The sequence below is a fragment of the Siniperca chuatsi genome, linkage group LG6 (assembly GCF_020085105.1).
Source record: "Siniperca chuatsi isolate FFG_IHB_CAS linkage group LG6, ASM2008510v1, whole genome shotgun sequence".
In the NCBI taxonomy this organism is placed as follows: Eukaryota; Metazoa; Chordata; class Actinopteri; order Centrarchiformes; family Sinipercidae; genus Siniperca; species Siniperca chuatsi.
In genome coordinates this window covers 5,566,801-5,592,274 of record NC_058047.1, presented here as the reverse complement: position 1 = coordinate 5,592,274, position 25,474 = coordinate 5,566,801, and the positions used below count along the sequence as shown (strand labels likewise).

Below are 25,474 nucleotides of genomic sequence, written 5' to 3'. Positions count from 1 at the left end.
AATACCACCCTCACACACACAAAGATACCAAGAATTTCCACATGTCTATGTGAAATAATACAGAGATTTATGAAATACAGCTTCAGCTGAATACTTTTACTTCCAAACAGTCCCTCCACCTGTACTGGAGTCCAGGAGCAACTTGTAAGCTTGGCTTTGATATTCAGGCTGTGTTCCCTGCTCACAGTGTTGGTCATTGTAAATAGGCCAAAAACTTACTAATTTAATGATTAAATCACCATTACCTAATGCCTCAGGGCCTTTTTATATTGCATGGATGTAATTGACCACATTTTGTGGTTTGCTAGAAGTATGACTTATAGATGTAGCAGTGACTCTGCCTTCTTTTAGTGACTAGTTTTGGTGAAAGTTTGTGGACATCTTTTGTACTACATGTAGTGAAAAAGAAAAAATCTCAAATGTGTGTGATTCCCAAGCTTTTTCGTATATGACACCTTAATGCGAAGCCATATCCACGATTGTGACGTAGCAGTTCAATTGAAGAGTGATTTTTCCCTTCTCAAAATGTTGCACTCGAATAATTTCAAGTTGTGGGAAGTGAACTATACCATATTTCACAAGAACAACAGTGATAAAGGATCGAAAAATAAACATAATTTGTGTTAGACTTTTGTTTTTATTACTTACCCCATCTTGCAACCCCTTAGATTCATCTCATGACCCCTTGTGGGTTTCCTGACTCCTAAGATGGGAACCACTGGCATAAAATAATGAAATTTTATGAAAATTATTTTCATAGTTTTGTTGATCATTTTTGTGGCTTATGATGACAATTTACTCACAAAGTTAATTGCTATGATCTGTGACGGTAAGGAAAGTCTAATGTGTAACCCATATTACCTAAACCCCTTAGTTGGAAATGAAACCAAAAGTAGGTACATTAGAAATTACTGGACTTTTCATCCATTGTATTGCAGAACTGAATGGACATTCACAGCAGCAGCAAGTATGGCAGGTCAAAGTTGAACCAGAGAGTCACTATGCAAAATCTAACAGATGTTTAACTTTTAATAGATGTTCACAATTTTTTGGGTCTTTCTTTTTTGATATTGTTAATGTGTTACCTGCCCTACTGGAGTCCTGTTCTTGCTGTTTTGCCAAATTTCTGAAAATTAAGTCGGTGAAATACATTTTAAAGGAATTATAAATTGAACTAAAAATGATAAATCTGTTGGCTCTTCAGTGGCTTTCTAAATTTTAACAAATGCAGTGTGAAAAGCTCAAGATCAAAGCCCTACATGCATGTGGCAACATCTGTGTGTGTGCGTGCGTGTGTGTGTTTCTGTGTGTGTCCAATGCGGGTCATCTGATCATCTCAGCTTTCATAGCGGCAGGATGGGCTCCTTGTATTGTCTGAAAGGAAACGCACACACATGCACGTGTAGTGCTATCAACTCTAGACAATACAGAGGAACAGGAGGACAAAGACAGGAGAGAGTGTTGTCCTGAGGGTAGTTAGCGCACACACACACACACACACACACACAAACACACTCAACATGATCTCATTCCTGATGTAAAGACACATGTGGAGTTCTTCTACTTGTTTCATCTGCCTCACTAGATGAAATGTAATCGTTTTTGCCAACATTCCTTCCATATTTGAAAGCTGTTAAGAAAACTCCAAGTAGATTTTAAACTCTGACACTGAGCTGCTTTATGTTTCAGCCAACACTGAGTCAAGTAGTTAAACTTCATGAGTCTTGAGTGCACCTCAAGTTGCTCAAACATGTCACCACCATCATGCTTTGTTTTTTTTTTCATCCCCTCTCTGCAAATAGCAACATTAGGTCACATCTAAATCTTCTCTAAGTACCAGACCAGTTGGTGGTGTTGGTGTAAGAGGTCCCAAACAAAAAGACTTGGAGCATGAAATATGAGGCTGTGCACAGAACACAGAGGAGAGAAGAGGAGGAGGAGGAGGAGGAGGAGGTGGACGTAAACGTAAAAGAGAGGAGAGCAGGGCAGAGAGAGTTTTGTTTGGTGCTGGGGGGCAGGAGTCAGGGGGGCAAGAGACAACTCGGCTAAAAAAGAAAGAAAGAAAACTCCTCCCAAACACAGTAGAGCAGCAGGAGGAGGGGCTGGGTGCTCGCAAATCACTCCCCAGCGAGAGAAAGAGGAGGGCAGGGTTTGTGATTGTGCAGCGCTACTTGTTGTTGCCTGTCTGAAGGAGCGTGAGTGTATCGTCTTCCAGCCGGTCAGCTAGTCAGCTACTCAGTCATTCAAACGAGCTATCAAATGGAATCACTTTGATAGAAGTATATGAAAAGCTAAAAGATAAGAGCCAAGATCAGGAAAAGGAGAAGAGGTCACACTGACAGGTAGGAATGAAAATCTGTGTATTTATGTGTGTTCATCCATATGCAGTAGGTGTGTGTAGGAATGTGTGTATGTAGTTGGTGATAAAGGGGCAGATAGAGGTGAGACAGTTTTCTTGATGGTCATCTCTGGATGCATTTTCATCTCCAAACTAAAAGTTAAAAATACAAAATTCAGTTTTTTCTCTTTCTGTGGCTTCTGTATATTTCACTACACTCCCATGCCTTCTCATCTTCTCTCAGCTGTCCTTTGCTCCATCCCTATTGGTTAAATTGTTTACAGCTTACAGTGAGTTAGATTTGCTCAGGGACTTTTTGAGCAATAAGTTGCCATCCCAAGGCACTGGGTGTAACTGTGGTTGCTGAGATTGGTGATGCTAACTGTGGAAACCCCAGCAGGAAATGATCACATGAAATATGACCGATAAGATCAAGATCTTTCATCAAGATTTTTTTTCTTGTTTACTTGTTTTTGAGTAAGTTTGAGATTGCTTGTTTAAGGTTTAGGGCAATGTCATAGCTTTAATATTTCATAGAAGTTTAACTTTATAGATGCAAATGATGATTAAACAAATGTTACTGGCTGCTTATCAGAGACACTATTGCCTAAGAAATATTAAAAAAATTGCAACACATAATGAGTAGACAAACAACCTAGATATGATAAATTATAGGTTTTGATACCGCTGCAAAGTCAATATGATTTCAAATTTGTGAGGCTCTCAAACAGCAAACTTTCTAGCTCAGAAACACTTCAACAGGTTGAGTGACTGCTGCTCAGATTGAAACTCTGACCTTTCAGTCATGACAACACATCTTTAAACAGCAAGCCACCCACGAGATGATGACAGAGGCAGACGTGTACATCTGTGTGTGTGTGTGTGTGTGTGTGGTGTTGATGTTTTGTGTGTTGTGCAGATAAACACACACATGCAGCAGGTTATTTCAGACATTAGTCAGTGTCATGTCTGAACCCTGTAGTAGCGTTGAACTGAGCAAATGAGATTCAACCATTAAATTAATGCTGAATTGTGTCTGTGTTGGATTCACAGAGCTCAGCTTTAACTTTGTGATGGTCATGTACTTGCAGTGGCAGTGTTTTGTGTGTGTGTGTGGTGTTGTGTTACTTGCCCCAGTGGGATGACGTGGTTGGTATTCCAGCCAACTGTCAATACTGTGACCGGTGGTCTTCACAAAGCCTGACTGACTGACTGCAGAGGTTGAAAGTAAAAACATAAATATATATTTTCATGGCCTTTACTTGAGTATAATATTGGGATACTGGTTAGTTAACTTGAGCACTACCACTTTGTGCATCTTTAAACTTTTCTATATTTCACAAGAACATATTTTATTTTTCACTATGTTACCTTTCTCTGATGCCCATACAAAGATTACAAAATATACAATAAGCACATAGAATAGAATGCAGATTAAACCATCCAATTTGAATGCAGTACTTCTAATGGAAGACTTTTACATGGTACTAATGTTATTTTTACTTAACTGAGGAACTAAATACTTCTTCCACCACTGACTGACTCAGCTGATTGGCTCACTGTGTGCTGATCAGTGACTGTACATGGACAACACATTTTCCCCCCACACTGTCCATCTCTACATTACACTGTAGACATATAAAATGAGCACACACACTGAGGCTGGTGTGTGTGTGTGTGTGTGAGAGGGAGACAGAGATTCAGAAGTATTAAATGGCAGCTACTGCTGTGGGATTTAATAACAGCCTCCTTAATATGTTGCACACATACTTCACATACACATACTGGTGGGCCTACGCACTGAAGAGCGCAGTAGGGCAACTCTCTCTCTCTCTCTCTCTCTCTCTCTCTCTCTCTCTCTCTCTCTCTCTCTCTCTCTCTCTCTCTCTCTCTCTCTCTCTCTCTCTCTCTCTGACAAACAAAGGCTGGCTCTAAACAGTGGTCATGTGACAGTTGTTCCCATTGTTCACTTCTGGCCAGGGGTAGTTTCTCCTCTAGTGTGTGTGTGTGTGCATGCCCTAGCAGGAAGACACTTTAAGCCCGCCAGAGGAAACCCCTAATTCCCAACCGTGTTGATCATGGTGTTGTCCTCCCTATTGTGTGTATTTGAATTAAGAGACCAGTAGTGCAACATGTGACAGTTCATGTTTAAACTCCATTTCATGTATAAATCATTTTGTGTAGAGTGCTTTTTTAAATGTAGATGCTCATTTTATATTATGTAAACTAGAAGACTTTTAAGATTCCTTCAGTAAAACCTAAATTCCCCAACACGCACAGTAGGCCGTGGTACTAGTGAATTAAATGGGACCTGTTGAACCACCTTAAGGACCAGTGGTGGTCCCCAGATGCCCACTTTTTAAAACCACTACTTCAGTGGATTAACAACAAAGCTTTCTGACTCCTGACTGATGTGTATGGTTAGCTAGAGAGACAGGGAGATAGCTTAACATCAACACATTAAATTCAATTAAATGAAACTAAATTTATTAGGAAAGTTATGTCCTTCAACCCTGTGAGACAGAATTATAGACAGAATGATAGAGAGAGTGAAAAAGAGGAAGGGAAGCTAGAGAGATATTTGTTTTATTGCTAGTAATCCTTTATAATGAGCTGCCTGCCGTCAAAATGTTTATACTCCCATTTCCTCTTCCTGTTAATCTGCACTTGTTTCCCACCCAAGCCCTTGTGTGTGTTTGTGATTGTGTGCTGGTGTTCCCAACCCAAGGCCTTTGCTAGTATTGGTGACAAAGCAAACCTCACTTCAGAATATTTTGTCTTTTATACCATGGTCAAGGAAAATACTTCTGATTGGTTGCCAGGTGTCCATTAAAATGTTAGTAGGGAAACCCGCTGGTTCTTGGAGTATTTGCCCACTGTAAATATCCATTTCAGAGTTTTCTTTTAATGATATCCTCAATGAAGCCTGGTTCCAGACCTCTGAATTGCTGTCCATTAGAGCCTGATAAATCGGCCAGGCCGATATATGTGCCAATATTAGCTCATTACAGATATATCGGTATCGGTGTGCATACATCAGCCGATAAATGACAAGAAATTGAAAATCCTGTATTGGTCGGGCTATAGTCCACTTTTCCAATCAGAGTTTTGTAAACAGAATTGAGAATAGAAGATGTCCTTTTCATGTGCCAGAGCTATAAAAATTATGACAGAAAAATGGCATTGATTGATGCAGCTATACAGGTTTTAGTTGGTCAATTTAAGTTAACAGTTCCTTGCAGCCTCTACCGCATCTTCTGTGTCGACTGAAGATGACATCGGCACATCAGTCACTACTCATGGGTTAGCTCAGACTGACGAATAAAGTAAAACAGAAATGGCAATTCTGTCAGATTATCAGGTTATCCTCTGTCTCCCTCATCATAGAAACACAGGAGTCGGTTGAATAATGTAAGAATGTAACCATGTGTTTATGTTATGGCCATCAGTTTTAATTAGCTCAAGTTTGTTTCTGACCTTTTTAAACAAAGAACCTGATATTTTCTAACACGGTTGCACAATCTTTCATACTGATGATTCAAATGGGAGAGTTTCATGAACATCCAAATCTTGACAGTGCTCCATCTGTAAGACATCTAACATGGTCTATGCAGAAAATGAAGTGTGACTTTCGCGTCGGTAACCCTGCATGCCAAAATAACTCTTTCCACTTTGCAACTTTATATCAGTACATTTCAAACATAGTTCCAGCCAACAACTGCAATTCCAAAACATTACGGAAGGTAAGTTATATTAAATTGCATGTAACCATAGCAACAATACTCTCGCTTCACACCGGATTACCAGTAAACTAACTGCAGAAACTAACCTAAACATGGGTTAAACTGACTCCATACTAACTTTAAATAGTGGATGAATGTGTCAAAATAGCTTCCTTTTATTCCTTGGTAAAGGGTGATGGCATGTGTGATAATGTCCCAATATAGAAAATAATGGACTTGGTGTAGGAAATGCCAGCTCTCCCTCTTTCTGTGTGTGTGTGTGTGTATGTATGTGTGTGTGTGTGAGTGTGAGAGAGATGCAGGTCGATGTAGCCGGTGGCTGAACAGCTGTAGGGAGGAGAGGATGAGGCAGGGCGATAGAAAGAGGGTTGGAGGGTGGGGGCGAAGTCTATTATTACGAGAGGTTGAAGGACAAAGGACAGAAAGAAGGTGACAAAGTAAGGAAGCAAAAGAAGAGCTGACCTCATGATGGACAGACAGAAGGAGGGAGGGGATGTCTGTGTGGTTGGGGGGGCACAAGATTGAAAGGGAAAGATGGATGAGTAGGGATGGAGTCAAAAGGAGAGAGGAGTGATTTTTAAATAATGTAGAAAAGTGAAATAAATAGTGTTGAAGGAGATGATGGGGGAGGTGGAGAGAGGAAGGTTACAGGAGAAAAAGATAGATAGGCAAGTGAGTGAGATGTTTCACACCTTCACTCCATGTTGAAATGAATTCCTATAGCTCCTAGCATGAATAATTTATTTCTAAGAGTAATTGACAAAGTATTCGTGTGTAAGTGCTGTGTGTCTGTGTTTTCACTCAGTGAGAGTCGGTCCTTTCTCTACAGGGGAGGGTGTGTGTCTGGCCAGATGGTCAGTGTCCACAGACACACACACACGCACGCGCACGCACAGCTGACCCTCCCTGAGGGTCTTATAATAGGTCCTCCTCCTGTAGTCGTTCTGCCCCTCAGAGGAATCCACACTCTGACCCAGCATGCCTTAGCAGGACTTTTACAGTGTGTTTGTGTGTGTGCGTGTGTGTATATAAACTTTACTTGTCATGCAAAAAAGTCTTGAACTGGCCAGCTGTTCCTTCCCCTAAACCTGTATTTGCATTTTTATTGACATTCATCATCACAAGCTGGTGACTCAGTGACCCCCTGCTAAAGTTGGGTTTAGTTCCCATTTTATATTCAATTCCAGGTTTCCTGTATTGACTAATCTCCAAGGAATGCATCTCTTATCAAATATTTTATTTCTGCTTGATCTTTTTACTAACAAAACATTGAGGTTGCAGACGTCTGGAGTTGACTGTTGCTTTCGCCAGTTGAAATGACAAACATTACAGCTGTAGCTAATTAACAATCTGTAAGTAACTTGCCAAAAATCCAAATTAAAACTTTGCTCTTGATTGGTTAATATGCTGTCTGTGTTTGTACTAAGATAAAGATTGTTTGTAGAGAAAGAAATGCCACCTTAAAATCACAAATCGACTGTGTGTTTTTGCAGTTCAACAAGACCCCCTCTGACCAAAATTGTGAGTCTTTTCTTGTGAAACAATGCCATTCAGTGGAATTTTGGTGAAACAATCTAGTTTAACTGATTTGATAAAGTACCATCAAACCCCAACCCTACCGGTTTTTTCTTATCCAGTTACACAGTAGGTAGTGAGTCCTCTGGTACAGCAGCAAATGTGTCTACAAGTTATTCATACCATACAGTGTCTCCACAACAAATCACTAACCTAAGAAAAATCACTTCACACAGTACACTTTCACTCCACATCAGGACACAGCAACATGTACAATATTTCACTGTAATACTCCCAACATATTAGGAAATGTGCTTGTTTTCTTTCTCACTGGGAGTCCGATGAGAAGATCAATATCAGTTTCATCCCTGTGCGGTAAGTGCAGTGCTAGCTTCATGACATATTTAGTGAAGTTTAGCACAATAGAAGCAGGAGAAACAATTAGCCTGGTTCCATGAAAGGTGACTTCTACCAAGTGGTGGAGGCTAGCTGTTTCTCTGTGGTCCCAGTCTTTGTGCTAAACTAGACTAAACCGGTCCTGGACAATCTATCTACTTACATGAAATTGATCATCTCAGCTAACTCCCAACAAGAAAGCAAATCAGCATAATGTCAGAGTATTCCTTTAAATTCTATGTATTGTTCATTGTGGGTAGTCTTTTGTTATTATCATGTTCCTTTTTCTGCAAAATAATTTTCTGCACAGAATTACAGTTAAGTCTGTTCAGTTTAGTCTGGTAATTTTTTAAGTTCAATTAGTTGTTTACACTCTCTACACTCTGCTATTAAGAAATGTTGATCATGTTTGACAGCACTAATGAAATTTAGCTTCGACAACTAAGGAAATAATTTATTTACATTCAATGACACTTCTAACTACTAAAAACATGGTGAAACAAATTCATAATTTCAACGGTGCGTCTTAGTCAGGGCTGACTGCATCTGGAAATACTACTACAGTACCAAGCCCCACAGTTTCCTCTGCAGCCTGTTTTCTCTGATCATTATCAGGGTGTCCAAATAGACACAATAACAAACACCATAGTTGTTCCAGTCGGATTCTTAGGTTTGATAAGATTAGAAATGGGCACGGTTTGTGGAATCTCGTAACATCCAGCCTGCCAACATGTCCGTCAGCTGATGATATTTTAGTTTGTACAGTATGACTAACTGCTACATGGTGAGTGATTCAGAGCAGATAATAACATGCTGTCCAGTCATCATCACACGGCAGGGGAATTTATCAAGAATCTGTCCAGTGTTCTCCATCACTGCCATCCTATCTTTCCTGTTCATCTCTGTATATTCATAAAATCTCTGTTCTCTTCTCACGTCCACTAATAGGAAGCTGAAGTCAACCTTGTGTCTGATAAAATTCTTACTGGCTTTAAGCCCAGAACCATGTAAAAACTAGCAGCGGAAAATTCTCTGAAGACGACAACTACTGGACGGTCCCGGTATTTCAGTCAGGTTTCAGGTGCCTTTCATGTAACATTTTGAGCTTGAAGCTTGGTTAGATCTAACTGATTGTCATATGTCTTTGACATTCAATAACATGCTCTTAAATTTGTTTATTCCAGTCTTTATTTCAGTCATTGTTATGGCATGGAAAGTTGTACAAAAAGTCATTCTTCTTGTACAGTGCAATACTGCTCTCCTAAGGAGTTATAGTTAAAAGTTATGTAAGTGTTGCTGGGTACACATGTCGCTTGATATTTTTCTAGAATTAATTGAGTATTGTTGGAAGTATCTGTAGTCTAGCTTTCAAAAACATCTCAATGCAATATTTAATCAAATCATATTTGAATAGTACAACACCAGAGCATTTTCTTTTGCTAAGCAAGATTGTCTCAGTTAAAATAAAAAAAACAAAGAAAAAAAAAAGGTTTTGTGTATGATGTTACAATACAAAATCGTTAGTGTTTGTATTCAGTACTATTTCTTCATTCAACCAGGTGGTACCCTGTTTAATCAATTAAAATCAGTATAAATAGATTTAGGATTAGGTTTCAAAATTATGTTTCAACCCCATATATTGCATCTGAATGCAATTTGACATCACTTTTGGCAGCATTGTCCTCCTCACGTAAGCCACATTAGCAGTGTCCCTATGCCCTCCTCAGTGTTTCAATTAAAAAAGAATATCTCGGACAAAAAGTGACAGACAACAGTTTAGAACATACAAGGAGACACTGACTGTGGTTTGTGGGGTAAACTTTCACCTTTAAATTAAACTGAGATCTTAATTTGCTCACACAATGTGTTTGTGGTTTTGAAAGATTTTACAACACAGTATTGGCAGATTTTCTGTGTGAGTATGTGTTTGCATACATGTGATTTTAAAAAAAGAAGTATCACTAGATCAGCCATTCAAATGTGGCATAGTTAGAATCACATTGCTTAGCTGAAACTGCTGGTATAATATTAAGTAATAACAAGCTTTATTTCGCTCCAGGCGATGTGTTAGTGTGTATTTTGTATGCATTATGATGCAAAAGGATATGTTAGCGTGTCAGCCATGTGAGTGTATTGGTGGTGCTGGGGACACCTGTTGTACTGGCTCTCTTTATGTGTGTATCATGTATCATAATATTTCATCTCATTGAGTATTGTACGTCAGTGTGTGTTTGTGTGTTTCAGATCATATGTCTTTACAGCAATGTGTTATCAAGTATTACACCTCACCCTTCTGTCTTATGTTACCATGGTTACATAACTGTGTCCCCTTGGTTATTGTAAGCATGTTAGATTATAACACACCTGGAGGAACTCCCCCCTGTGAGGTTAATTCACTTAGTTGATGTATTTCTCACCTTAATAAAGCTATTAAAATCTATATATGTTCAGTGATTTGTCTGTGGAAAGACAAAGCTTAAAAGTGCTGGAAAAAATATTAGTCCTCTGTGTCTGACTTTGTATTTCTGTGTGTTTCTTTTCAGAGTTTAGGATGATGGCAGAGGGGCGTTTTGCCAGTCTGCCGAGGTCCCTCCATGCACACCACACCCTGGGAAGAGGCACTGCACACCCTGGAGGCCCCTCCACCTCCCTTGGTGTCCCCAGCAGCAGCAGCACCTGCTCCTCCAGGAGGCTCCAGGCCTCCCTCACCACCTCCATGGACCTCCTCAGCTCCAGACCTGGGTGAGTTTGGTGACCAGCAGTGGCTCACAGGACAATAAAAACTGGTCTTCAAAGAATTCTGGCAGAATTCTGGGTGTGACTGAAATGAGTTAAACAAGCCTATATACTGTATGCTGGCATTTCTCTCCAGTCTTTTCTGTGAGGCAATTCAGGTTTAAAGAAATTAAAGATAGCAGTTTAACCAAATACTAGTCAGTTTTGTTAGATTAATAAGCAGGTGATCACACAACTATTTGGTTCCCAAGAAAAGTCAAACATAATCATCTACTTCTCTATTCTTTGGTGCTGCTTCAACAATAGGTCATCTACATTTTGTTTGGACAAACCTTGTTCAATCCCACAAACCATAATTTAAACTCCAAGGGAAACTCCAACCTTTCCAAAAATACCAGATATGTCAGGCTGAATTAGAGGACAATATCTATAAGATAATACACAAGACATCAACTATTTCCATTTGAAGTTGAGCCGACATAAACATAGCATCTGGATATTTTAGTCTGTGTACAGTAAACAGCATCAAAAAGCTTAAATGAAGTGTTGGAACAAGTCGATACAGAGTATAAATGCGATGCTGTCAAAGTGTCAAACCTTCCCTTTTCCCTCCCCCAGTCTCCCTCCAGGCAGCAGCCTATCAGAGCTGCCCACTGCTGCCTACCAGCCAATCTCCATTCACGGAACTCTGCCTCGACGCAAGAGAGGAGGGGTCAACCTCACCCATGGAAACTACACCTGGGACCCCAGAGCCAATCACACGCAGCCGATACTTTGTGGAAACACTTCACTGGCTCCTGGACACGTTCATCAACCCATGACCTCTCCACTGGTCCAAACTATCATTGATGACTTTCATGGTTACAGGTAAACACATGTACAAACACACATAAATATGCTAATGTGAGATCATACAAGCGCTCATTTCATTATAGGCAATACACCTCTCTACTGATTAACAAATATTTACAATTTCTGTTTGTGACTTTGTCATCAACATTCATGGCAAATCATAGTGTTTATATCACAAAGCAGTTACTGTACCTTATCGATGTTTCTAAACCTTTTTAATTATAAACTGTGAAGGGAATGGCACAATTAAAGGAACACTTAGCCTCAAAAGGCTTGAAAGGTGGCTCTTAAAATATTGTGTAGCTTGCCTCTTTGCAGGGAACAGCAGCTAAGGTCAGTTTAGATTTACAGCAGTTAGTATGGGTTAGGGTAGTGACACAGAGTCACAGCAAATAGTGAAAAAATACATTAAAATTGGGTGTAGTGGTAGCCCAGTACCCTAGAAGTATAATTGCAACACTGGTTTGATTCCAGCCAGGGACCTTTGTTACACTTCATTCCCTGACTTTCCCCATGTCTGTCTCCACTATCTCTATCAGTAAAGGCAAACTTGTCCCTAAATATTTAAAAATGCATGGAAATGTCCATAGAAAATTATCAAACCTATCCTGTAGCATGATCCACTTCTCCACTGTTACTCAGTATGTAGATGGTTTGAGAAGTTTCTATGGACTTTTTGAGATGTTCTGAGAGGGTTTTTGTTGTGGAGTATTTCTTCAAAGGTATACCTTTACAATCTGAGAAACCTGAAATTCACCATGCTCTGGAGGAAAAACTTTATTTATTCAAACTGTTCCTCTTCAGAACGAGGACTCAGAAAGAGAGTTTGGTGTTGGATGGAGAAAGGTGAGTCTGTAAAGAGCCCTGAGGGGGTGTAGCAGTTAGCTCGACTTCAGAGGGAACACACACACAAGCACACACACCTCATCCCTCATCATGTCCTCCCATCTTTCTATCTCTAGTGTAGAGTTACAACAGACTGTATCTGATGTAGCCAGCTTTGTGTGAGTGTGTCTGTGGGTGCGTGCGTGTAGCCCCTAGCAGTTGGGTTACCTTTGTAGGTCAGGGTGTGGCAGGACTGATCACAGATTACTGTGAACTCTTTGTCTTCTCTCTCTTTCTGCCTTCATGCTGGATACATTTCATACACTGTCGACATACAGCAGGACAATTTGTCCAGGTCAAATTTAACCCATGCAGGTGGCTAAATAATGAACAGAATCATAATCTCTGTTATTGGCTAATTTTTCATGAAGTTATTGCAATTTTATGGGTATTGTGTCCTCCTAATTCTTACTTTTGAAATGTCAGCTAAATAAGATGAGTCAAGTGTGTTTCTAATCCGTAAATGAGCGTAGTGAGTTGAAAATGGGATCAAAATCCATCACCAGAAAAAGAAACATCCTTCTGTAGCTGAGTAATTGTTGGCAGCTTGGTGGTGTTCTTTATAATCAACTAATGTTAGCCTTACTTCAAGATGTCTGAAGATCAAAGAGCAGCACTTGGTAATAATTGAATTAACCTACTAATGGCCTCACAAATACAAAGGAGAGTCTTATATGTGAGTGACAGCAGGTATGAGAGATATTTTACACACTGTGTCCATAGTTATTTGATCTCTTTGACTTACTGACAATCAACTTCTTGGCCCTAAGTGAAAAGATTTGCATCCAAAACGGCCATTAACCTTTTTGTAATTTTACAAGGTACCTTCATTCACATAGAAATACTTGGACTAAAACCTGGATAGTAACATCTCAGCTAATCTCAGGAAATGTTTCCCCTTGGTTCTAAGTAAGCGTGATTAAAATGTTTTTTGATTTTTTTTTTCAAAGACATACCTATATAGGTTGTCTGCACATTGTTATTTAGTAAACAAAGAAAATCCCAAATGTGAAATATTAATGTTAAAGCAACCATTAGCAAAACAAAATTCTTTCCTCCCAGTTTTGAAACTCCACACAGATCAGTTTTCTATAAAAAGATAAAGGAGTGTATATCTCTAAGGAATGTAACCACTGGCCAGTCGGTCTTGACTTTCCATTGCTCGTGCTGTCAGCTGACCTATGACCCCTGACCTTATGTTGCACTAGCTTCCGATTGGTCAGTTTCTTTCTGTTGACTCCTGTGGGCAGCCCAGCAGACCACCAGGAGAGGAGAAGGGGGAGGGAGACAGCAGAAAGAGAGAGTGGAAAGAAGTAGGGCAAAGAGAGGGAGTGGAGAAGAGATGGACAGTGACAGACTGTTAACACATGCAACTTTTCCTTTCATGAACTTAAATAAGATGAAGTTAAAACTCTTCTGAATTCCCCATTTATCTGTATGGATTCATTTCTTCCTTTATTCAAATCAGACCAGTAGCGTAAATCAATTTCTGAAAACAGTAGTTTCAACTGTTTTTACACTATATTCTTTTTAAATAGCAAAAGATTGATATATAAATATATACCTTATGATTTATCGCCCTTGTAATAACAACACTGACAAACTGCGGGAGAAAAACAGCAGATTTTGATAGAGGGAAGCTTTAGTGCTGCAAATAAAAGGGAGGATGTGAGAGGAAGAGGTAGGGGGTCAACAGAGACTCACCTCCAGACATTTAAAAAACATAATGGATTTTCCATTTAAAGCAAACTGTGAGCACACGTTTCTATTTGTGCTGTAGTACAATATTTGAAAATGGCATGGAGATAGAAGCACTGGAAAGATGTGTTTTCCTACGACACACTAATTCTAATTTTGACTTTGTAGCTTGTTCACGCTTGGAAAGTGAAAAAAAGTATACTTAAAGGGAAAATTCTGCATTTTTTTATGTGAATGTCCAGTCAGTGTTGATGGTGAATGTTGTCAATTTAAGCAATAAATTCCTCAGTGCTTGTTATACTGATCGTGAAAGCTGAGTTCTCCTCAGCAGGACTGCCAGCGGAGCCATGCTGGCAGTGCCTACATGTACTAGGATGCATTGCGTTGCACGCTTCTGATGCCCACACTCACCCAGCGGGCTTCTGTATAATAACAAAGCTAACCGAGTCTAGCTGCACACCGTGAATATCACTACAATAACCGCTTCTAAACCAAAAACTTCCCCACCGCAGGCAGAGACTAGAAATCCAAGCTGAAGTAGCCTGTAGTTCTTCCTTGCCTTGGAAGAACTACTTGGCAAACTTGGTTTTCTCTGTCAATATAGCACTCACTGAGGAATTTATTGCTTCAATTGACTACATTTACCATCAACACTGACTGAACATCCACATTAAAAATGCAGAACTTTCCCTTTAAAATCTAGTGACTTTAGTATGCAAAATGGCATCTTTAGAGTGCTGTTGATGGGCGCTATTGTCCCACAATGCAATGTAAATAGAAAACGGAGGAACTGCAGGAACACCTGGACTGTGTCCCAGTTTCAAACTACATACTAACTGTATACAGTATGTACTATATAATAATTTTCATAGTATACAGTTTTTTTTCCAGTTGGTATACAAAACACTAACACATTTTCTTACTTTGCACTAACAGGAAAAGACTTGCACAGACGCATATGAATCAAACTGCAACTTTGACACTCTCAATTAAACTTCCAAGATTTAATAGTTCCTATTTTGTTTGCTAAGGTGCTTCTGGAGCGGTTCTACATACTCAGAACCCTATGTAGTAGAATTAGTATTTATTATGGAATTGAGACAGAAAGTGGTGAGACGGCTCTAGGAACATCTTGGAAAACAGAACTAACAAACATCTAATTTTACTTTCTATTTGTCTATATATTTGTCTTTCCATATTTTATATCTACAGTAGTTTTCCAAAATCAGACTGATTGATTTTCCTTCAGTGCATGCCTCATATAATGTCCTTTTTAGTACTGTACATTCAGTGCTGTTCATTCATTTTTCATTTCATTTGTTGCATATTAACTGCCGAAACAGTATACAATGAAGATTAGTGTATAGCATAAACAGTTAGTAGTTAATAGTGTGGATTGGAAACACAGCTATTAACAGCAAATACTAACTTTGCATTGAGTCTGTTTTTTATGAAAACACACTGACCTCTGTAGGCTGCCTGCAGACCCTGCATGTAGCTCTCTGTTTCCATTGCTCCCACTGTCTGTCACTCTCTCTTACTCTCTCCCACACACACACATATGGTGTAGTCCCTCACTGAAGTCAGTTGTGGTCGTGCTGAGTATTGTGTGGTGAAGCGCAAAGAACAACAGTAGCCAGAAAAAGACTGTGGCGAGTGCTGCCTGCTTCTGTCCTCCCTACTCCTGTTATTTTTTTCCCTCTCACTCGCTTCCACTCTTTCGGTCTTCATTGCTCTGTCTCTTTGTCTGTGTTGCAGGTCAGTTTCGTGGTTGTAGAAGCAGAAAAATCCAGCGTCTGATGCTGTTTCAGCATTATGGGCAGAAAAAGGCGATGTTAGCTGTGGTCAGCTTGTGTAGTCTGGAATGCCTGGCCATCTCACTCTCACCATACTTTGTTTCAGTTCTTTTAGTGCTGTAAACAGGCTTTCTAAACTTTGTCAGGGAAGAATAAAGATGGGGAAAAAAAACATCCATTAAGATGCAGGGTGGAGAGACCATTCTTCACCTGACGACCTGGGTTTGAGACACTGATTTTCTATCAGCTCCAGAGCTGCTGCTCTGTTTGTGAGCCTGACCTTTGACCTCCCTAGTAGTAGAAAATGGAATTTCCCTCAGCTGTAGCACATTCAACTCCAGAAAGGTTTATATGAGGAATGTTGTCTGGTATGTGGTGATTCTCATCACAACCACCTCAGACTAGAGAGCCAGGGCAGGGTTACAAGGGGCAGGTGGCTGGTGTGGTGAAGGTTTGGGGCCAATCAGAGGTCCAACCAGCCACTGACTCCAATGAAGCAACACATACGAATACAGTAAGTGGCCAATGTCAAACTGCATTTCTGATTTTAGTTTACATTTGAGGTAACAGAAACTTCCTGCGTTCTTCTTCCTCCTCCTTTTTCCTCGGCAGTGGTGAACATTAAGCAGCTAAACTATGACCACCTGTCACTGATCACTATAAGGCAAACCACCAAAAAATCAGCACTATTTTCAGATGCCCCAATCAATGGCATTTCATCAAAATACCTTATCCTTATACATGTAGCATCTCATATGACCGCCACACCATGATGTGCATTTACAACAGAAATGATACGAGTTGCGTGAAACTATATTACAAACAAGTGTCAGGATCTTGTTAGTTGCAGCTCTAATAATGAATTGATCACACTACATTTGCAAGTACAGTAGCAGATACCTACTTAGAATAAAGCTCATTAAGCTTAGAATAAAGAAAATAGCTTAATGTATTGTATCAGCTTTTTAGAAAGAAAAACTACATTGTGGAATAGAGGCTGGTCTGGTGAGCACTTCAACTTTCTATAGGAAAAAATTCTCGTAGAAGCTAATACTATTTGATAGTAAAGCAAAAATAATCCCATGATTATCAACATTTTTTGTTCAGCCAACAGCAACTGATGTGCCCTCTGTTGCAAGGACAACTCGATGTGGATTTGTGTTGATACACTGTGGGGGTGGGTGGGGGGTATCAGGATATGTTGGAGCAAGGATCTGTAGACCTGAAACCGGATGGGTTACCATATACTGAGCTTCCTAGGCTCTGCAAATTGAAATCGGCAGTAGATCCTGAGGGTGATGGAGAGGCCTGAGCACTCCACCTTCTAAGAATAATGACTATACATTGTTGTGAATGGAGGCTTCTGTTTAGTTACATAACTAAATCCGACTCATTATTTGGGGCCATATTAAACCGAGAGGGCTTAGAGCTAAACATATTTGGTTTGGTAAATAATGGACTGTGCTAATATTCCCGTGGGAACACCAGTGTAGGCTTAAGGGATTTAAACTACCAACCTTGCTAACGTAGTCGGGGATTTGAGCTAATTACCTCTTTCACTGAGCCCCTGGCTTTAAGCCTCCTGTAGAGAGAGACTCTGAGCTACATTAATACACTCAAGTACCAATATTCAAGGCAAAGATTGAGAGCAATGGAAATAATGTGGAGTGAGATATTCTGTAAGGAACACAATATGAGGACGTTGTTTTCTGTGTATTCTGACCTTAAAACAACAGTTTCTAAGAAAAGCCGATGAAACTGTAGCTAAGGAAACATAGATAGAATATGGCAAACTGCTGTCTGATGTGGTTGTAAACAGTTTTTGGAGTAACGAAGGAATCAAAGTAAATGCAAAAAAAGAGAAATGAAAAACAAATCCTGCTGTTTGTATGTGTGTGCTCTAACCTCTCTGTGAATTTGTCAGTGGACTCAGAAGGGTAGGCGTGTGGCTGTGATGTGTGTTATGGTGGGGGAGGAGAGAGAGAGTGAGGGAGGGAGGCCAAGTCAGACAGGCAGTGAGTGAGAACATGTTTACCACTGACTGAAAGAAAGTGAGAGACAAGCAGCGAATGAGACAGAGAAAGAGAGAGACACAGATTTAAAGCAGTTCAGTGTGAGGTTTGGTTTCACCAGACTTCCTTCTTTCAGAGAAACTCACTTGCAAAGTGAACTTGGGATAGCATTACCATTACAGTTAACTCTGTACGCCAGCTTTACAGTGTAGCTGTACCTTCTTGGTCTAGCATATAGCTAATATGTATGCTTGTTTGGACCAGTGACATCCATTTGGACCTTCAAAAAAAGTGCCGCACCTTCACTGAACTATATTATCTCCTAAAAGAGCTGAACAGTGTTTGAATCTCTAAAGAAGCTGCATCAGCACCAGTCAGGGACCCACCTGGACTTAACACAACCAGCTCAGCAGTTTATTTGAAATAGGAACTAAAGGGAGGAACCGAAGATCATCACTGTGCATTTCAGGTCCAGTAGCAAGATGTGTTCACTAAACAGGACCCTGTCTTTATCTGTGTTCCCCAGGGAGCCTGCTGCCAGCCTGGATGCCACGGTGGACTATGTTAAGGTAGGAACAACAAATGTGCTTGTTTGTTATTTACGGAATATAGACAAAACTGCTGCTGCTGCTACTATCTCTGTTGTTACTGCAAATAAAACCTAGATTGTGATGGTTTTAAATCTTGCCACCACTGTCTTTATGGATTTATTCTCTTCATTAGAAACATGGGAATTGTTGTAGATATTTTGCTTGTGTCTCTGTTTACAGAGACAGATTTATGTTGCACAGAAATTGACAGTTTTTCTTATCACTGCTGATGCATACACATAACACATTATATTCACTTTCAGTAGTTGCACACATTTATAGGGTATTTACAGTATCTGGGACTGGTTGTACTGTACAAAGAAAAGATGCATAAACACACACAAGCCACCTGTTATGTGCAACACAGCCGGTTCAATGAAGTTGAAGGTGCAAGTCTGCTCTTTATGTAGTAGGAAGGAGTTTTGGTGGTACCTGCAGAACTAATAGCTGTGGTATAGGCAGTACTACTATTTATTTAAAACCTCAAACATTCCACTCTGTTGTGAAAATACTGTGCCTGTAGAATAAACACTTTTTCCTTAAGCTTCCCTTTAAATAAAGTTTAAAACATTTTGTGAAAATTGATTGAATCACCATCAGTGGCCGTAATTTTACTACAACTGGATATGAAATGATATTCACTTGTTTCTGCAGGCTTTAATGTAAACATCACTTACAGGAGAAATTAATCCAATTGCCCCTGGGCTATAAGGATAATACACCTCTAAATCATGTCTCTGCCACTGTGCTTTGGCTGTAGATTATATTTACATACACACCACCTGAGTCCCAGCTTTCTTCAGTCAAAGAGGTGATGACTGAGAGGTGATCATTCACTTATCACAATATCATCTAGCTGACATATGATTTTCTTTACTGTCTATGTCTTTGCCTTTCTTATCATGCTCACCCTGTACAGCTTCTGCTTAATTGTGAATTCAAGTAACCTAAGGGCATTAAATACATACACACCAAGAAGCTAGGGCTGGGTATCAAATCTAAATACCTTTTGAATACTGACTAAAGGGTTTCCACATAACACTGAGTATCACACACTATCAAGTAGCGAAAGTTGGCACTAAATGCTTGGTCAGATTCTTAATCTTGTTTACTTTCTCTTCAATCAGATATTCATAGTCATACTGCAATTTAGCCTAATTCTTGTGCTTTTTGTGTTAAAACAACAGCATTAAACAGTGACTAATGTGAGACATTCTGAATTATTTGAGTTACTTGAAAAAAGGGGTTTTTAATCTAAAAAATATCCCTAGTTCCCATCCTAACCCCTGCATGGCTAGAACGAAGATACACACCAATTGGTTGTGTATCTTCGCTCGCAGAAATACATATGATGATGATGATGATGATGATGATGATAATAATAATAATAATAATAATAATAATAATAATAATAATAATAATAATAATAATAATAATAATTATTATTAAAAAAATCTGGGTTTAGTCAGACAACCAGTTTACATTAGATACTCAATCATTTAGTTACAGACAGCATGCCTCAAAATTCAGCTATTGTCTGAACAGCTGTAACTTGTTCTCATCAGCAATTGTATAAGAGGGGTGTTCTGTGACACCAAAATTCAATCAGAAGCAAAGACCAAAAATGGACAGTTATTCAAAAAGCATTGTTTATGTATTTATGGAGAAACTCAGTAGTTTTCATTCTCGTGCTGGAACTAAAAATGTTTGAATGATACCCAGCTCTACTCTTTCTTCCCTTGCGTTGTCTTGGCAACGTTAACAGCCAAAAGAACAATGGAAAAAAATCACATTTCCCTTTTTTAAATGATGAAGTTCTGAGTCTCCCTGTGTAAAAAAAAAGAGCTTCATAGACTTCTTAATGACAAAGCTAAACAATGTGATCTTGTCTTTCTCATGTGATCCTATTTTGTGATTGGAACCTCCCTTTTAGGTTAATCAGGGTTAATCAGTTGAGACAACACCATAATGTAGAAGTGAGTTGTGTAATTCATCATAATCTTATCAGACATCACATATAACCGTTGTTCTAACAGTATTTACTATAGATAACTAGATTTCAGTGTAAAGCAGTCCTAACTACACATACATACTGAGATAAGTGCTTCCCCATTCCTTTCCCCTGTGTTTTTTTCTCTATCTCCTCTCCACCCCCCCACCCCCCCAACCATCCATTCCTCTCTCTTTTCCATCCATCACTCCTTTCCTCCATCTATTAGCTCATATGTTTGGATGCTGACACCTTAGTCTGAAAAGCAAACTCAGTTCTTCCCACGAGAGCAGGTCACACACATGGGAGCTGACCACACACACACACTCAACCCTGCACGCCCACATACACAAACAGTTCTTGTGTGTATTTCTTTGGTCAAATTAGGGTTGTGTGCAAGTGTCAACAGAGTGTGTGTGCTGACCGCAAATGGACATACTGTATCCCAGGTATTATATAATATGTGTGAAAGTGTAGCTGTCAGCTCTGGTACTCCAGGTGTGTTTGCATTGCCACTGTGGATAAAAAGCACACACGTATGTCCATGCACAGCCTGCAACAGACAGTTCAGGAGCTCTGTGTCATATCCTGTGGTAAGGTCAAAAGTACATCAACAATGCAGCGAGCCTTGTATTGTTTAGTGCGATCAGGCCATCGATTATGTACAGTACAAGTTTGCAGGATGGATGTATGCAGGGAAGGAAGTGTCTGTGGAGAACAATCGAATAAAGATACCCCTCTCTTGTCTGAGTGTAGGCCAATTTCTGTCCTTGTGGATGGTCTCATTTCCACTGTTTGATGTCTAAATTCTGCTTATTGTCTGATTAGCTGGTTTCCCTCACCGAAAGGAAGTAGAAAGGTCACATAAAATTCACAATGAAGAACCTTTTTATATTTAACCCACCCTCTATCACCTCAAAGCTTCGCTGTTCTGCACTGTCTTGCACTTATCACAACTTTTTTATTGGCTTTCCACATTGTTACATTTAGATACCAAATGCACATGTAGGTAGGTAGGTAGGTAGGTAGGTAGCAGTTTATACCGTATAAGAAATGCAGGAAATGAGCATAAATACTGAAGTCACCATATTAGGATGTTCAGAACAAATGTACTCCTCGGGGTAACACATGTACAGTAATGTGTTCTAAAGGTGCAGGCATGTATTGTTAGCTATTCACATTATCACATTGACAGGCAAGAAAAAATGCAGTACAGTTGGGTTCATGTAGCTAAACTTAGTATAATGTTGGGAAATTTGGCCAGATTAAAAAACAGATAGTCGAGTCTGTGAGGGGAATTAGGACCCAAGATTGGTACGAAGTTCAGAGAAGAGGTTGTTGCATGCTGCAGCGGTAAATTGAGCAAAAAGTCTTTATTGTGAGTCTTAGGTTTTCGTAACTTTTTAAGACTATTTTCTGAATCAGCTTCTTACTATGAGTGATGAGATCCTGCATGAATAGAAGCATTTCTGCAAGAGTTTTGGTTATTTCACAAATGTATGTTTGTGTTTTTGTCCTTGCTTTTATCACTGGTTTGAAGTGGAGAAAAATGTACAAAATTTTATCTATTATAATGAACACAACACCTTCTGGTACAATAGGTGGCAGTATAATACACCATATTCTCCATATTCTTTGATAACAAATTGACTGATTGTGAAAGAAAGAAAGAGACTCTGTTCCCTTGTTGATCCTCTTTAGTTCAGAATGAACACAACTCTTCTTTGACTCGGCCTTCTCTAAAAGACTCTCCCTCTTACGCGCTTTGTCTTTTATTCCCACTCTGTCTTTGACTTGAAAACATCAAGTTTCTCTACTCTCATGAGAGAGCTTTAAGAAACAATAACGCTCTGTGTGTGTATATGTCTGTCTGTGTGTGTGTGTGTGTGTGTGTGTGGTCTTGGGTTGCAATAGCTTTCAACTCTCAAAGTGAATGACACTTAACAGCATACAGTATAGACACATACATGTTTATAGTTTAGTGATCAAAAAACACCAATTTAAGTGTTTACTTACTTAATTAAATAATGAATGAATTATCTCAAAGGATATACAGTGTGTCTTGAAGTGCTAGAGGAGTACTTGAAGGTAAATATGCGCTCTGGTACACTCTAGTGGTCAAATTAAAGTACTACAATATGAGACAGTGTGACCCTAGAACTGTAGATGAATCAGTTAGAAGTCCAAACAGCAGTGTGACATTCATCAGGATCCTCATACCAGTCTGTCAGCAAGCCAGCATGAGTTCAAATAGCAACCTGACAAACAGCTGGTCACCCTGTTAGCTAACTATTCAGCTCTACCAACCAGCCTGTGGGTGTGTTAGTCTGCCAGTCAAAACAGCCAATCAATCATTCTGTTTGTCAGCCTGTAAGCAGAGCAGGCAGTTGACCAGCAGCCCAACAGCTCGCCACAGTAAATGAACAATGATAATCCCCTGTTAAGTCTTCAGTCATCTTGTTAGACCCAGTGGCAATTGAGCTGAAGTTCTGGGAACATTTGGTCTGAGTTCTTAGGTATCATATATAATGCACACAGTACTTGTAGCATTTAGACAAAAAATAAAAAATAAAGTGAACTGCCACTTACAGTTTTTTTTTAATGTATTGGATATGTTACCCCTTTTAGAACAGAGCAATGTTTAGATCTGGGTCAAACACTATAGATTAGGAGTCACAGTGTAAACCATGTCACTTACGTGTCTCGAGAGTTGTTATCTACTGTGTTAAACAACATGTTCACACCAAATGTTCATTCCACTTTCCATAAATTAAGGTTATCTCCCTTTGGAAGAAAAAATTAAATGTTCAGTATTCTTAAGGTAAAAATACTTGTTTAGGAACCACTTTCGGATGCAGTGTATGGACTGTATACCATCACCTCCAGTACTCCATTGTAGCTTACCTCGAGGCTGAAAACAAAACTTGTGGATTTGCTCTCTCTTTTGAGCTACATGAAATGTATTGTACCCACTGACAACAGACATTTTTATTGACCTTGTGAGGGCTCACACTGTGTTGGTGTCACGTTGCACAAATCAATACAACTGTCACCTAGATCACAGTCCATTACTGATCGATGACCCAACGCAAGCACAAACACACACACAGATCCAGGCTCAGCCAGGGTGTGAACAGCAGTGTCACAGTCACTTATTCTCTGGCATTAGAGCATAATGAAAGCTGCCTAACTGGTAAAGAAGGACACTGATGCTGAGACTGTGGCTGATATCATACCATTGATTATCTATAAAATTCCATTCCCCTCAACCAAACTCCCAACCAGTGTCAGGAAATCATGATACATTTAAAGCCCCTACATGTAGGATATTTACTTTTGATACCATAGCATGAAGACTGTAGGAAAACATGACAAAGTATAAAGTTCTACAGTATGTTTTGCTCTAATTTATTCTATTTGTCATCAGATGCGATTTGATGCTAAATGTGTCAGATTGATTTACAGCACAAAGATACAAACAAAGAGGACTCACTTTGCTTAGTTCTTTTTCTTTCTTTTTCTTTTTTTTTTTACTGTGTACCGAAAAATGGAGAGTAATAAGTAATTCTGATCATCATACTTTGGTCCGCAGTGGATGGAATGTCATTTGGTATAGATACCACTGGTCCCCAGAGGATGAACCCTAATGACTTTGGTGATCCCCTGACTTTTCCTCTAGCGCCACCTGCAACATCTTACAACTTCAGTGTAAATGTGTCAAAGTCATAGTTGTAGTTTTGTGGATTGAGAAGAAACATCAAACTAAAAATGGCTATAATCTGTATTTTTATATCAATGTATCACATGAAAATATCAAAACAATCCGACAATGTGAAAGAGGTTGCTCGTAGTGATGAACCGACAAAGAATTACCACCTGAATCTGCAGCTCCCCTCGGCTTTGCAGAGCTTTATAGCGAGTTTCAGCTCATTGTTTATCTATCTGGCTGCAACTTCACTGTTTTGATTCACTCTTGCCGCATATTATTATTATTATTATTATTATTATTATTATTATTATTATTACATAATGATTTCTCAGGTGGTGAACATAGTAGAGTATTCAACAGCTTGCTAGCTGGATATCTCCCTCAGGAGTTGGTTGAGACCAAAAACACAGCTAAAAGGGAGTAAATATTGGACTTATATTGGCCAGGTGGCCAGAAACACGACTCCAAATGAATGATAATATTGCTTTGTCACTGCTGGATGTGGAAATAAACAACTGTTTGCTAACAAGTTTGCCATATCTGCTTAAAAAGTGTTCAGAACTTGTTTCCACTGCCCCCGAGTGGCCAATAAAATCAGTTATTGCAGGTTTAAGACAGAGAAACCATGCACATTATTTACTTGCAACTTAATGGGCTCAAACTCTGCTCTCCTTTTCTCTCGTCTCAGCCCCACTGTACAATAAACAACATATCAAAAATAAAACTACATATGTAATACAATTTTACCGTTTTGCATAAAAAAAAGTTATTTTCATCCCCCTGTTTTGTCACATAACTTGCTGATGTTGCTGAAACAGCTCTGCTCTCCTTAGTCCGTTTGACAGAAAGAACAAACAGATAGAAATAGAAAACATAGAACCTCAGCACGCCGATTTCTGCCCCTCGATGTTTTTCCAGAGCATTCCTGGAGTGACGGATGTGTGTATTTTAAGGTGGACATTTAGCCTAGCTGGTGATTTGGGGCTGCTGTGGTTGGCAGTAGTGTGTGTGAGTGTGTGTGTTGCTGTGTGGTGCCCCAGGGAATGTTCTACATGTATTTCCTTCGTGGATCCTCAGAGAGTTCACACTGTAATTAGTGGCTCCATTTCCTGCAGCAGAATATTCCTTTAACTGGTTGCTGCTGGGGTGTCACCCTCAATGTGTGTTTGTGTCTTTGTTGATGTATGTGGCTGTTCATGTGTATACATGATTGT

At 39.5% G+C, this 25,474-nt stretch overlaps 1 protein-coding gene across 4 annotated transcripts in view; it reads left to right on the top strand.

Annotated features, from left to right (window-relative positions):
• bcar3 (BCAR3 adaptor protein, NSP family member) overlaps positions 1-25,474 on the top strand; it is a 77,519-nt gene that overhangs the window by 23,836 nt on the left and 28,209 nt on the right. For 3 of the 4 annotated variants that reach the window (XM_044198427.1, XM_044198428.1, XM_044198430.1), the window contains 3 exons: positions 10,536-10,734; positions 11,347-11,595; positions 18,498-18,540. In XM_044198427.1, coding sequence (XP_044054362.1) covers positions 10,536-10,734; positions 11,347-11,595; positions 18,498-18,540 — 491 coding nt within the window. Of the gene's footprint in view, positions 1-2,079; positions 2,343-10,535; positions 10,735-11,346; positions 11,596-18,497; positions 18,541-25,474 lie in introns of those variants that run through there. The other variant, XM_044198429.1, reaches the window with a different exon arrangement.